Source organism: Mobula hypostoma, chromosome 12 (genome assembly GCF_963921235.1).
Source record: "Mobula hypostoma chromosome 12, sMobHyp1.1, whole genome shotgun sequence".
Taxonomy (NCBI): Eukaryota; Metazoa; Chordata; class Chondrichthyes; order Myliobatiformes; family Myliobatidae; genus Mobula; species Mobula hypostoma.
This window is the reverse complement of record NC_086108.1, coordinates 20,645,613-20,660,501: the sequence shown is the minus strand read 5'-3', so window position 1 is coordinate 20,660,501 and position 14,889 is coordinate 20,645,613. Positions and strand designations below refer to the sequence as shown.

General features: G+C 40.9%; 1 protein-coding gene across 9 annotated transcripts in view; it reads left to right on the top strand.

Moving 5' to 3' along the window:
• ralgps2 (Ral GEF with PH domain and SH3 binding motif 2) overlaps positions 1-14,889 on the top strand; it is a 566,060-nt gene that overhangs the window by 424,619 nt on the left and 126,552 nt on the right. For all 9 annotated transcript variants that reach the window (XM_063063724.1, XM_063063722.1, XM_063063726.1 and 6 more), the window contains one exon: positions 8,227-8,294. In XM_063063724.1, the coding sequence (XP_062919794.1) occupies positions 8,227-8,294 (68 nt within the window). The remainder of the gene's footprint in view (positions 1-8,226; positions 8,295-14,889) is intronic.

The window sequence follows — 14,889 nt, the reverse complement described above, 5'->3', positions numbered from 1 at the left end:
GGCCTTCCCCTCCGGAGATTCTCGATCGCACGGTAGCAGCGGCAGCGAAGCAGGCATTTCAGAAGGTTTCTCCAGATGTTCCTCCGTGTTTCTCACGTCTGCCTCCATCAAATCAGGATTGTGCACAGCATCCTACTTACAAATACGACATCATTTTGGAGCGGCCGTGCGTGCTGCGTCGCACCACCATCTTCTCCTCCCCTCCCAAGAAGAAGAATATGCTTAGTTATTTTTGTTGCAGTCATTTGATAACCAATTGCCATATTTGTTTTGGGGATGGAGGCAGTAGTAGTTCAGCAGCACAAAAACTTTTAATAATTCTCTTTTTTAAAAATTCAATCCATTAAATTATATCTGAAGTGCTTTGTGTTACATCTTTTTTCAATATTAACATCCCTGCTCTAATTGTGTGCGTGACTGGTTTGATTTGTGAGTTCTGGTGCAGAACGTTACATGATTATCAGATTGAACATGATTTTATCAAAGGGAACTTGTGGCTTATAAACTTATTAGTCTCTGAGAATGTATCTTGCAGGATAAAAATAAGAAGAACTTTTGAATGTATTGTTTTCAGAATTCCAATTCAGGTACTACACAAAGGTTACCATGTAAGAGTTGTAGCTCACAAGTCCAGCTGCTCAGTGTTGGGATAAACAGATATTTTGTTTTATCAGGACTGCAACCAGCACACTGACCCAGGGATCTGTGTTGACACCATTGCCACTTACAACTCAGTTTAGTGACTTAGATAAACACTTCTCTTATTCATTTTTGGTATCTGGGTACCACTGGTAAGACCAGCATTTATTAATTGCTGATGATAAAATGATGGTAAGCTAACTTATTGACCAGCTTTGGTTCTTCTATTAAGTAATTCTGTCAACTATGAATTGCAGGATTTAGATTGTTCTTCCAAATAAGGGTTGTATGCAACTTAGAGACAACCCCATGGGTCGTGTGGTGTTCACATGCACCTAAAGCCCTTATAATTCTTGTTGATGGGGTTGTACAGTTTTGGAAAATGCTTCTGGAGTAAAGTAGATGCGAATTTTCAGTGTACTCACTGTACTCATTAAAACCTCCACACGCTGGGAATGTTTAGGATGATTGATTATGCCGTCAAGCAGGTTACTTGGGTAGTGCTGTTTCTTGAGTGTTAGTAGAGCTGCACTTATCCAGGAAGGTGGAAAACATCTTATCACACTCCAGACTTCACATTCCAGATATTGAAAAACACTTAAGCCAACAGAAAATGAGTCATTTGATGAAGGATGCACAGCCTTTGATTTATTTTTGTAGCCAGCGTATTTACATGGTGATGAGAGTGTAATTACTCAGGGGGACAGGCTTTCTTTTATTGGACGTAGTTGGCAATTCGGTGACCCAAATGTTACTAATCTCTTATCAACCTTTTCTCTTGTTTCCTTGGCTGCCCCTCAACATAGAGGGCTGCATGCCTTCTCTCCCATTCCAGTTCCATGATGATATAATGTGAGATTTGCAAATTTCTACAGATTATCCAGGAGCGCATTCTAACTGGCTGCTTCACTATCTCGTATGGTGGGTGGGATGGGGGGGGGGCGGGTGGCGGGACTGCAATCTACTGCACAGAATCAAAGTATGCTGCAGAGTTGTAAAATTATCCAGCTCCATCATGGGCACTAGCCTCCGTAGTATCCAGATCATCTTCAAGGAGCAGTTCCTCAGAAAGGTGACATCCATGATTCAGGATCTCCAAAACCAAAAAATGCCTTCTTCTCATTGCTACCATCAGGAAGGAGATACAGAAGCCTGAAGGCACATTTTCAACAGTTCCGGAACAGTTTCTTCCCCCCGTCACTTGAATTCTGAATGGATATTGAAGCCATGAGCACTACCACATTACTTTTTAAAAAAATTTTTTTGCACTACATATTTAATTGATCTATTTAAAATTATATATATATATATTTACTGTCATTCATAGTTTTCTTTTTCTCTCTATTATCATGTTTTGCATTTTACTGCTGCTGCAAAGTTTATAAATTTCACAACATATGCTGGTGATATTAAACCTGATTCTGATTCTGATTACAAACCAGAGAAAATCTGCAGATGCTGGAAGTCCAAGCAACGCACACAAAATACTGGAGGAACACGGCAGGCCAGGCAACATCTAGGAAAAGAGTACAGTTGACGTTTTGGGCCAAAACCTTTCGGCAGGACTGGAGAAAAAAGCTGAGGAGTAGATTTAAAAGGTGGAGGGAGGGGAGAGAGAAACACAAGGTGATAGGTGAAATGTGGAGGGTGAAGGATGAAGTAAAGATCTAGGAAGTTGATCAGTGAAAGAGAAAGAAAGCCATGGAAGAAAGAAAAGTGGAGGAGGAGCACCAGAGGGAGGCGATGGACAGGCAAGGAGATAGGTCAGAGAGGGAAAAGGGGATGGGAAATAGTGAAAGAGGAGGGCTGGGGTGCATTACTGGAAGTTTGAGAAATTGATGTTCATGCCATCAGGTTGGAGGCGACCCAAACAGAATATAAGGTGTTATTCCTCCAACCTAAATGTGTGGCCTCATCACGGCAGTGGAGGAGGTTAAGGATGGACATATCGGAATGGGAATGGGAAGTGGAATTAAAATGGGTGGCCTCTGGGAGATCCTTTCTTTTCTGGTGAACAGAGGAGAGGTACTTGGCGAAGCGGTCTCCCAATCTACATTGGTTCTCACCGATATACAGGATATACATCATTAAATATTTAACTCCCATGCTGCTTCTTCCATTTTGGGTGGCTTGCCATCTTTTTTCTTGGTTCATTGGATGAAATAGTGGGTCATCCATGGAAAGATGATTCACAATACATACACCAAAAAAAAAACCTGACTAATTTCCTTGGTATGATTGAGCAGAACTAATTACCGATTACACAGTAGAGATCTTGGACACTTATCTCTGCAGATATTGTCTCGCTAGAGTTGCTGCTAGTTATAGCCATAGTTTCAGTAAACCTTTTATCGATATCATCTCCCCTCCAGGGGTTTCACCCTGAGGTTTTGAAGTAGGTAGGGTAGAGATGCTCACTACTAATTCCACCTTTAATACTTTATATCTTTTTTTTCTAATAGTTTGCTGCATTTCTCTTGTTGGTCCGCACCCGCGTCAACTATGTCTTGTTCTTGTATAGCTTTATTTTCCAAATTCTCCTTTTTCAAAAAAAAAATTCGATAAACCTAGTTTTCATTCCTCCACAAGTGGAGCTTTTTAACATTACGTCTTTGGGTTTAATTAACCTGGGTTACACCATCCCCTGCTCAGCAGAAATTACTTTTCTGACTCAATGCCCAAAATTCTTTTCAGGAACTAGACCCACACAACATGAGCAGCCCTTAAAGAGGTACCCACTGTGCCATTTCATGGAGTGCTGAGGTGGTTCTTGTACAGGCTGCTCTTGCACATTGTACACTTCTTTACCCTGGTCTGCCCTGTGGATAAGTCATGGCAGTTTGTTTTTCCATGTAGCAATGAAGAAGGTTTCTAGTGGAGGTCTCTTTATGTGAGACACCTCCTTCTTTACTTTTGAGACCTGGTGCGGAAAGTGTTTCACAAAGCAGTACCATGCAACAGATTCTTAAATTTGTTTACCGATGCCCTAGCTGCTGTCATTTCTGCAGGTGGGAGGAGTCACTGTATCATCTACTTTGCCAGAGTATGTGACGATTAAACTCTTCTCAGGCTTCCAGCTGGGTACAGGTATCAATTTTAACCAATGTTCAATGACAAATTCTGCCACCTTTATCAGGGATGATGCCTGGGAATGTCTAGTCTGGTGGTATTTTTATCCCGTCGGCTGTCCTTCCTGATTGGTTAGTCCTTTCAGCAGGGGTTGCTCCCTACACAACTCCTTTGTCCATTCGTCCCTCCCCACTGATCTCCCTCCTGGCACTTACCCTTTCAAGCAGAACAAGTGCTACACTTGCCCCTACACCTCCTCCCTCACTATCATTCAGGGCCTCAAACAGTCCATCCAGGTGAGGCAACATTTCACCTGTGCGACTTTTGGGGTCATCTACTGTATCAGTGCTCCCAGTGTGGCCTCCTGTATGTCAGTGAGACCCAACGTAGATTGGGAGACTGTTTCACCAAGCACCTGCTCCATCCGCCAGAAAAATGGGATCTCCCAGTGGCCAGCCATTTTAATTCTACTTCCCATTCCCATTCCGACATGTCTCTTCATGGCCTCCTCTACTGTTGCGAAGAGGCCACTCTCAGGTTGGAGGAGCTACCCCTTAGATACTGTTTGAGTAGCCTCCAACCTGATGGTATGAGCATTGATTTTCTCGAACTTCTGATAATGCCACCTCCCACCTCCCATCTCACATCTCCTTCACCATTCCCCATTTCCTCTTGTCCATCACCTCCTGCTGGTGCTCCTCCCCTTTTGTAACTTCCATGGCCCTCTGGCTTCTTCTGTCAGACTCTCCCTTCTCCAGCCCTGTACTACTTTCACCAATCAACTTCGCAGCTCTTTACTTCACCCCTCCCCCTCCCCCTCCAGTTTCACCTATCACCATGTCTCGTCCTCCCCTCCCCCACCTTCTACCTCTGACTCATCTTTTTTCTCCAGTCCTGCCAAAGGATCTCGGCCTGAAACGTCGATTATACTCTTTTCCATAGATGCTACTGGCCTGCTGAGTTTCTCCAGCATTTTGTGTGTGTTGCTTGGATTTCCAGCATCTGCAGATTTTCTCTTGTTTGTGATTCCGTTGTCCCACCTGTTTACAATCAAATTCCACCAGATATACTCTGTTCTGCATTCACAGGGAATAGATGTCAGGAACTGTTTGAACTGTAAATCTATCTAAATAATATTTGTTGCTTAATGTACTTGAAGTATCATATCATCCATCTAATTGGCTGTGCACCTTTTATTTAACCTATTCTGCACTTTCATCTCAGAATCTTTGAAACAATTGTACCTTAAAAAAGCTTTGTAATAATCATAAATGATATTTTCTTACAACATAGAAGGGGAGCCTGTAGAGTCTATGCTGACTCTCAAAGCATTCCTTCAATCCCACACAATTCCCCAACTTAATTCTCTGTACCTGTTCTCTCTCACAAATCCTTCAGCTCCCCTCTAATTCTCCTGTCACTCACCTGTACTATGGGTAGCTTACAATAGCCGATTAACCTACCAACCAGTATGTCTCAGGATGTGGGAGGAAACTGGAACACTTGGGAGAAAGCACACAATTAAAGGGATAATATGAAAACTCCACCCAAACAACACCAAAGCTCATGATTGGATTTGCATGTTGCTGGAGCTATGTCACTATGCCAATTACCAGCACTCAGTGGTTAAAACCACAGAGACAAAGTATAATCTTCATCTTTTCTAAAATAGAGTTCAGTAATTCATAAAACAAAGTTGACAAATGGACTGAGACCAATCCTTTCAGGAGGTATGTGTAATACCATGTTTGATTTGACAGACTATAATTGCACATGATCCAATATTTTGTTTCTACTAAAATTGTAATAACAATGTTTAGACAGTATGATTAATCTCACTGTTATATAGGGCAGTTGAGAAATTCAAAGCAGTTTTCACATTTAAAATTAACAGCACTTTTAATCACACTGCTAAACAACAATCAAATGCCAGCATTTTTTAATGATTCAAAGGAAAACTACCTTAAAATGAATTGCTCAATGGAAAATGTTTGGATTTTATAATTTTAATGCAATTTAAAATCATAATGTTCAGTTCTTTCGTGATTGTCTCTGTAATATTTCACTAGTCCTCCAATTCTGGCCTTTTGTATCTTCTGGATTTTTTTATGCCCTACTTCCAGCAATTGTGTGATTTCCAATCAGATATGGAGGTTACACTCAATCCTAAACTGTTTTAGATGAAATGCTGCAAGGGAAGAGAAATGTAATTTGGGCAGAAGTCTCTGGATCCAGTCCAGGTTTGACAGTCCCTGCTGCTCTGGGTGCTGATTACCATGTCAAAATGATATGATGCTGGATGATACAAATGATATGATTTAATACCAGGTGGGATCCAGTTCCAGGCAGAGCAGTAAAATTTGTTTCCGTTAAAGACATTCAAAGATGCATGAAACCTCTCTCTCTACGTGCCTGTTTCTCTTTCCTTCCACTTCCATTTTGCAACATCCCCAATTCTCTTTGCCACCTCCTCATTCTTTCTTTCTCTATTCCCTCTCTCTCTTCCTCCTTCTGCAACTTCACCTTCTTCTTGTTTGTTTACCCTTGCCCCACCCCTCCCTCCATAATTCCCACTCTCTCCTTCATTCTCATTCTCTCCCTCAAGCTCTCAGGGATTCCACTTTCCCGGCAGATCTCATGGTAACTACAGTCAGAGCAAATTGCTCATTGCTTGCTGTCCAGATTTTGGCAGGAAGGTAATCCTGCCTCAATACACTGATGGCCTCACTCTGCTTCTCATGATGAATGTGGCCTATCAGGCTGTCATGGGGTCGGTGAGGGAATGAGCTCCAGATAAGCAGTGGAATAAATGGTGGGAGTAGGCTGACTCAGCATTTGGGAGTGTCTAACATCTCTTATATGGTAGATTGGATTTGACCCATCCAATGTATGTTGCAACATGTTATTTTTTGATTAAGGAAGGCATTTTTGTTGGTCCACAAATTAAACAGGTTATCAATGACAGGTAATTCAAAGTACTTCTAGAGGGACCAGAGAAAATTGCATGGAAGGATGTCGTAGAAAATTCTCTTGGCAACTACAGAGCAGGAAACTATGTGCAGCTGGTTAACAACATGTTTCAAGCATACAGAATCATGAAGTGCAACATATCACTGAAGATTAATTTTCTGCATTCCCATTTAGACTTCTTCCCTGCAAAGTCTTGGTGTTGTCAGTGACAAGCATGGTGAAAGGTTTTACCAGGATATTGCAGTCATGGAGAAGCAGTATCAGGGCAACTGGAATCCGTGAATACTAGCTGATTATTCTTGGATACTTAAGGGAGAAGCCTTAGATACTGACTACAAACAAAAATCATTATTTAGTTATTTAAAAAATTACTTTTAGCTTAGCTGAACTTAACTGCAAGGTGCCAGAACCCTTATGCAGTTAAACACATTATATTCAATAAAAGTTAATTTGTTGTCTAGTGATATCATCAAATTCCAAGACCTGGGCCTCCCTAACTCCCTCTGCAATTGGACCCTTCAGTTCTTTACTTGGGAGACCACTATCATTAGAGGAATCTCATCTCCCCCTCACTGACAATTGACATGGGCTGTTATCATGCTTCATGCTTAGCCCCTTTTCTACTCTCTCTATACCTAAGCACAGCTCCAAAGTGATCTATAAATTTGTAGATGACCCCACCGGAAATTGATGGACTGAGAATGGGTGAAAAATGATGGGCAGCTAGGGTCAAGTAGTGGAGGTGAACAGGGGTGAAGTTGGAGGATTGATAGATGCCTCTCACCTTCCATTCTACCAATCACCTCAGAATCCTTTCTCACCACTCTCTTTAACTTTATGCTGGCCATCTTGTCCCTCCACCCTCAGTCCTAATGCAGGCTTTCGATCTGAAACATTGTGAAAGGTAGGTTTTTTACACAGAGAATGGTAAGTATATGGAGGGCTTATTATATGAAGGTAGGGTTAAGTTGATCTTGGAATAGGTTAAAAGGTTAAAAGATCGGCACAACATCATAGGCTGAAGAGCCTGTACTGTGCAGTATTACTCTATGTTCTATGTACTCCAAGCTTGCTGAATGATGCATTGTGCTCTAATATCTACAAATATTTTTCATTTTTGTTATTCATTCAGCAAATGTGGGCTTTGCAGGTTATGCCAGCATTTAATTGTCCATCCTTAGACACCCTTGAGAAGGTGGTGGTATCTGTCTTCTTGAACTGCTGCAGTCTTTGAGGTGTGGGTATGCCCACAACACTATCACAGAAAGAGTTGCAGAATTTTGATCGAATAATGATTAAGGAATGGCAGTACAGTGTATTTCCAAGTCAACATGGTGTGTGGCTTGGAGTCAATTTCTAGGTGGTGAGGTACTGTGCTTTTGTTGCTCTTGTCCTAGCTGATAAAGTTTGTGGATTTGGCAGGTACTGTCATGGGGGTAGACAGCTCTCCTATTTCCGGCATGCAGTTTATTCATACTTGCAACATGTTTACACCTTTGCCTTGGCTTTTTTCCCCACAATCTTACCTGTCACATCTTTCTCCAACAGACTGTCGTTAAGAATTGAGCCTGGCACCAGTACACCGCAGTCCACTGCGTCAAGGGAAGATCTTGCTGGTAAATGAATTGTACTTGTCCATTGTATTGTTTCTGGTTTCCTGAAGACCTGAACAATAGGTAGCTAATTTTAATGTCTAAAGTTATTGACAATGTTACCGAAGTGTCACTGCCATATTCCATACAGTGTGTCTGCAAATCAGATGCAATTATAGTTAGTTCTGGCAACTATTACATTTTCTTTAAAATGTCTTGTGAAGTAGTCACCTTATATTTGGAGGTGATATTATATTTGGCTATTTTATGGCAATCAGGAAAGCGACAAAATATATATCTATATCTTAGATATCCATGACAATAACTACTCTTAAGAAGTGAGCGTTAATTAATCACCTCTGCAGAAAAGGAGCATAACCTCATGGTGTGGCTCTGTAACTTTTTAAAATTTGAATGCTATTTAGGGTATGTACTATATATTCATATTCTTGAGGGAGTTATCTTTTTCAGATTCAAATGTATTTTTTCTTAGAAATGCAGAAATTAATATTAGAGCAACATACATCAAAGTTGCTGGTGAACGCAGCAGGCCAAGCAGCATCTATAGGAAGAGGTGCAGTCGACGTTTCAGGCCGAGACCCTTCGTCAGGACTAACTGAAGGAAGAGTGAGTAAGGGATTTGAAAGCTGGAGGGGGAGGGGGAGATGCAAAATGATAGGAGAAGACAGGAGAGGGAGGGATAGAGCCGAGAGCTGGACAGGTGATAGGCAAAAGGGGATACGAGAGGATCATGGGACAGGAGGTCCGGGAAGAAAGACAAGCGGGGGGGGGGCGGTGACCCAGAGGATGGGCAAGAGGTATATTCAGAGGGACAGAGGGAGAAAAAGGAGAGTGAGAGAAAGAATGTGTGCATAAAAATGAGTAACAGATGGGGTACGAGGGGGAGGTGAGGCCTTAGCGGAAGTTAGAGAAGTCGATGTTCATGCCATCAGGTTGGAGGCTACCCAGACGGAATATAAGGTGTTGTTCCTCCAACCTGAGTGTGGCTTCATCTTTACAGTAGAGGAGGCCGTGGATAGACATGTCAGAATGGGAATGGGATGTGGAATTAAAATGTGTGGCCACTGGGAGATCCTGCTTTCTCTGGCGGACAGAGCGTAGATGTTCAGCAAAGCGGTCTCCCAGTCTGCGTCGGGTCTCACCAATATATAAAAGGCCACATCGGGAGCACCGGACGCAGTATATCACCCCAGTCGACTCACAGGTGAAGTGATGCCTCCCAGTGGCCACACATTTTAATTCCACATCCCATTCCCATTCTGACATGTCTATCCACGGCCTCCTCTACTGTAAAGATGAAGCCACACTCAGGTTGGAGGAACAACACCTTATATTCCGTCTGGGTAGCCTCCAACCTGATGGCATGAACATCGACTTCTCTAACTTCCGCTAAGGCCCCACCTCCCCCTCGTACCCCATCTGTTACTCATTTTTATGCACACATTCTTTCTCTCACTCTCCTTTTTCTCCCTCTGTCCCTCTGCATATACCTCTTGCCCATCCTCTGGGTCACCCCCCCTCCCCTTGTCTTTCTTCCCGGACCTCCTGTCCCATGATCCTCTCGTATCCCCTTTTGCCTATCACCTGTCCAGCTCTCGGCTCTATCCCTCCCCCTCCTGTCTTCTCCTATCATTTTGCATCTCCCCCTCCCCCTCCAGCTTTCAAATCCCTTACTCACTCTTCCTTCAGTTAGTCCTGACGAAGGGTCTCGGCCTGAAACGTCGACTGCGCCTCTTCCTATAGATGCTGCTTGGCCTGCTGCGTTCACCAGCAACTTTGATATATGTTGCTTGAATTTCCAGCATCTGCAGAATTCCTGTTGTTTGCGTTTAAATTAATATTAGAGTTATGTTTATGATTGTTCAAATTCAACAGTAAGTCTGACAAGTCTGATATAATTGCTTATTTTCTTTAAATAAGTAATCATTTAACACAACAATTTTGTAATATACTTTTCATTAAAATTTGTAGTGTTGCTAGAATTAACTAGCCGGTGGATGCAAAATTGCTCTGTATAGAGACAGACATTACAGTTGCTGATGGTTCTACTTTGGTGATTATTGTTTATATGCATTGAGGAGGGCATCAGTGCATGAAGTTTGTGCCACCTGAAGCAAGCAAATTAAACAGCTTGTGATGTCATTCTGCATCCAACACTGATTTGATTCCAATATTTCTATATTGGATCTCAACAGATGTCATTTATTAGCCTTGCACAAATGAGCACGCACCCATTGGAAGAACAGACAATGTATACAATTTTCCATTGTCTGGTTTCTAGATTTTGACAGGAAAAGACAGAACATTTAACATAAGAGTGCAGAACCAAGAAACCATAGTAAAAATACAAAATCGAAGGCTTTTGTGTGAATGTTTCTAGTATTTGCAACAAGATAGATAAATTAGTAGGATAATTGGTAAATTGATACAATAAATAGGCATAGATTTGTGTGATCTTTTTGCTTTTACAGAAAATTGTGCTGGTAGGTGGTAAAAGCTTTGAGGATCAGGAGGTGAGCCACTTGTTACTGGAAACCCAGCACCTGACCTGTTCTTGTAGACAGAGTTTGTATGTGTTTTGTATGTGTTCTGTTGAGTTTTTGGTAAATAGTGACCCCTAAAAATTAATAATAGCATTCGTGGCTATGATGTAGCCTTTAAATGTTAAAGGTAGATTGTTAGATATTTATATTTCTCTGCCTAGTTCTTTAAGGCAGGCATGTTACTAGCCACTTATTGCTACTTTAAGACATGGATTGACTCATTTGCTGATGAGTTGCACATGGAATAAAACTTCATACATTTTCTAGAAAATATCCATATGGTACACTGAATTGGTTGAAGGCTGATTTCAGGGTAGCTTCAAAGATAGCTATCCACTTAATACTTTTCTACAGAATATCATTGGAAATACCTTAATATTGTCTTTAGCACTCACATGCTGGGTCTAATTACAGACATGTTTACGGTGATACCTCCTGGCAGGTATTTACATAAGTATGGCATGGTCACAGAGCTTTGCTGTGATCAAAGTGTGTATATACTGTTTTTAGGAGATGGATATTGACTCTGGGAAATGTAAAGTTATGCTCTTTTGTGGGAGGAAAGGAAAAGTGGAATATTGTTACAGAATGCTGTAGAAGATAATATTATGCAAAGTTTGTATGATGGGGATTGGAGAACAAATGGAATGTTGGCCTTTATTGCAAAGGATTTGCAGTATAAAGCTCAGGAGGTTTTGCTACAAGGTAATGGTAATGTCACATAGTGTATCCTTGTCTTAATTTAAGGAGGGATATAATTGCATTAATTTGTCATGTGAGTAAAGATTAAGTTTATACTTACTGGGGTTTATATGATCTAATTTCACTTATTAGACTTTTGTGTGCCACCTTATCAAAAGGCGTTTGAAAATCTAAGCAAGTTACATCCAATGGTTTCCCTGTAATTGGTTTTGCTGCTGGCAAACTTAAAAAGTTGCAACAGATGTATCAAATTTGGGTGTCTGTGTCTTTCATGAAAATTGACACAAAATATTTACTTTAATGGCTCTACTTGTTAGTCTTTATGAGAGCCAGATTAAACAGCTGATCTTTTCTTTTTCACCAATGAAGAAAATGTTTTCAATCTCTTTTCATTTCTTAGTAATTTGCTGAATTCTTTCATGCTTTTGATTGAATACTATTTTAACTTCTTTTGTAAGTCACCATTGCATTCTCCTCTACAAGTTTGCAAGTGGTATCACGGTGGTGGTCTAGATCTTGGATAACATTGAGTCAAAGTACCAGAAGACGATAGAGAGGAGTGGTATCGTGACCGCAACCTTTCCCTCAAAGTTAGCAAACATATAAGAGCTGGTCTTTGATTTCAGGAAGGAGGGCAGAGAGATCCAAGTCCCTAGGAGTTAACGTAGTCAATAGCTTTTCCTTGTCCAACCATATAGATGCCATGACTAAGAAAGCTCACCAGCACCTCTAATTCTTCAGGCGGTTTAAGAAATTCAGCATGGCCCTATCAAGCTCTTACCAATTTTTATTGATGCACCATAGAAAGCATCCCATCTGAATGCATAACAGCTTGGTTACAAGCTGCTCTGACAGCAGAGTTGCGGACATAGCTCAGCATGTCATGGAAACCAGCCTCCCCTTCACAGACAACACACAAAAAATGCTGGAGGAACTCAGCAGGCAAGGCAGCAATAATGGTAAAGAGTAAGCAGTCGACATGTCGGGCCGTGACACTTCATCAGTACTGGATAAAAAAGATGAGCAGTCAGAGTAAGAAGTCTGTACTTCTTGTTGTCTCAGTAAAGTAGACAGCATAATAAAAGACCCACCCAGACATTCTCTCTTCTGTCCTCTCCCATCAGATAGAAGATACAAACGCCTAAAAGTATGTACCACCAGGCTCAAAGACAGTTTCTACCTTGCTGTTTGAAGAATATTGTATGGTTACATTGTGCAGGAAGATGGATGTCTAACCTCGCAATCAACCTCGTTATGATCTTCCAGCTATTGTTTATCTGTATTGCATTTTTTGTGTAGCTATTACACTTCATTCTGCACTGCTTACACTTATTCTACCTCAATGCACTGCATGATGATTTGATCGATATAAACAATATGCAAGACAAATTTTTTACAATATCTCGGTACATGTGACAATGATAAACCAATTCTAATTCCCACCTTCCCTTTTTTTGTGCCATATTGGGCTACATGTTTGCAATAAATAATGTAGAAATTCTTTTTTGACAAATGTTGGCAGTTGCTTGTTTACTGTTCTACTATTTAATGTAGTTTCTCAGTTAGCTATTTTGTGCATCATGGCCTTTGACATTTGCTTTATTTAGTTTTAAGGCCCTGTTTCAGAGTGAATTAAACCTTTCATTTTAAGATAAAATATTGTTTTATAATGATCATTCTTCCACAAAAAATCCCTTAAGTACCAGATTATTAATGAAATCCTGCTCATTTAATAATACTAAGGAAGTGGCCTGTTCTCTCAAAGGAAACCTTCTCCTACATTCTGCAAATTAATCTTCCATTTAATTACTGATAGTTTGGGTTGCCCTGCAAACCAATTCAAGTTGTGCATGATTATTGTACTACTGTTATGACGTGCTTTGAATTTCCTGATATATACCATATTACCTCTGTTGTTTGTAAATCTGCAGTCAGTTTCCATTAATATTTTTTGCCCCTTGTTGTTTCTGTACTTCACCTAATTCATCTTGCATCTTTAGTTTCTGTGCTATCTACTGCCTTTATCTTACTCTCTACTGCCTTTATCCCATTATATTTTTACAACGGGGCTTATTTTGGATCTTGCCTAGTTCTTTTAAAAGTTAAGTATCCTGGAATATTTACCTCTCAGCCTTGGTGATTATTCTTAGCATTGACCAAAAATATTTATGAGGATATTGCTGGGACTTGAGGGACTGAGTTATGGAGTGGTTAAACAAGTTGGAGGTTAGGAGAATGAGGGGTGATCTTATAAAGGTGTTTAAAATCATGAGGAGCATTGGTAAGGTGAATGCATAATTTTTCCCATGGTTGGGGAATCAAGAACTAGATGGTATAGGTTAAGGTGAGGGAAAAGAGATGCAAAAGGAGCTTTGGCAACTTTTTCACCCAGAGAATGGTCAGCACATGGAATGAGCTGCCAGAGGAAATGTTTGAGGCAGGTACATTAACAACATGCAGGTACATGGATAGGAAAGGTTAAGAGTTATATGGGCTAAAGGTGGGCAGATGGAAATAGTTTGGGTGGGAATCTCGGTCGGAAGGGATAAGTTGGAACTAGTGGCTTATTTCTGTGCTCTATGACTCGATGACTAATTTAGGCCTAATTATTGGAAGGGTAAAGTCACTTTTAGCAACAGGATGAATATTAACAACTGCCAGTCAACCCCATTGGCCCTGAAAAATCAATAGCGCAATTTTAAAGTTTTATCATTTCAAATTTATATTATTTAGGGTGATTTTTAACATGCCAGACTTTAGATGTGGCATAATTATTATTATGCTGTGCAAATTCTGCCATTTCCAAAGCAATCCTACCACCAAACATACCTTTACTTCCCATTTTTCTCCACTTTCCACGGGGATCATTCCCTCCGCAATTCCCTTGACCATTCGTCCCTCCCCACTAATCTCCCTGCAAGCGGCTAAATGCTACACCTGTCCATTCTCCTCCTTCCTCCCCTCCCTTCAGAGCCCGAATATTCCTTTCAGGTGAGGCAACACTTCACCTGGGAATCTGCTAGGGTTGTCAATTGCCTCCTGTACATTGGTGACACCTATTTTAAAACTGGGTGGCTGCTTTGTCAAACACCTCCGCTCCATCTGCCAAAAGAGGAACTTATTTGATGGCCAAACACTTTCATTACAATTACTATTCCCATTCCCGTTTGACATGTTGGGTCATGGCCTTCTGTTGTGCCATGATGAGGCTACCTTCAGAGTGGATGAACAACATCTTATATTCTGTCTGGGTAGCTTCCAATCTGATTATATGAATATCGATTTCTCCTTACAGTAAAAAAGAATTCTCTCCCCTTCCTCCCTTCTATTCCCACTCTGGACTCTTACCTCTT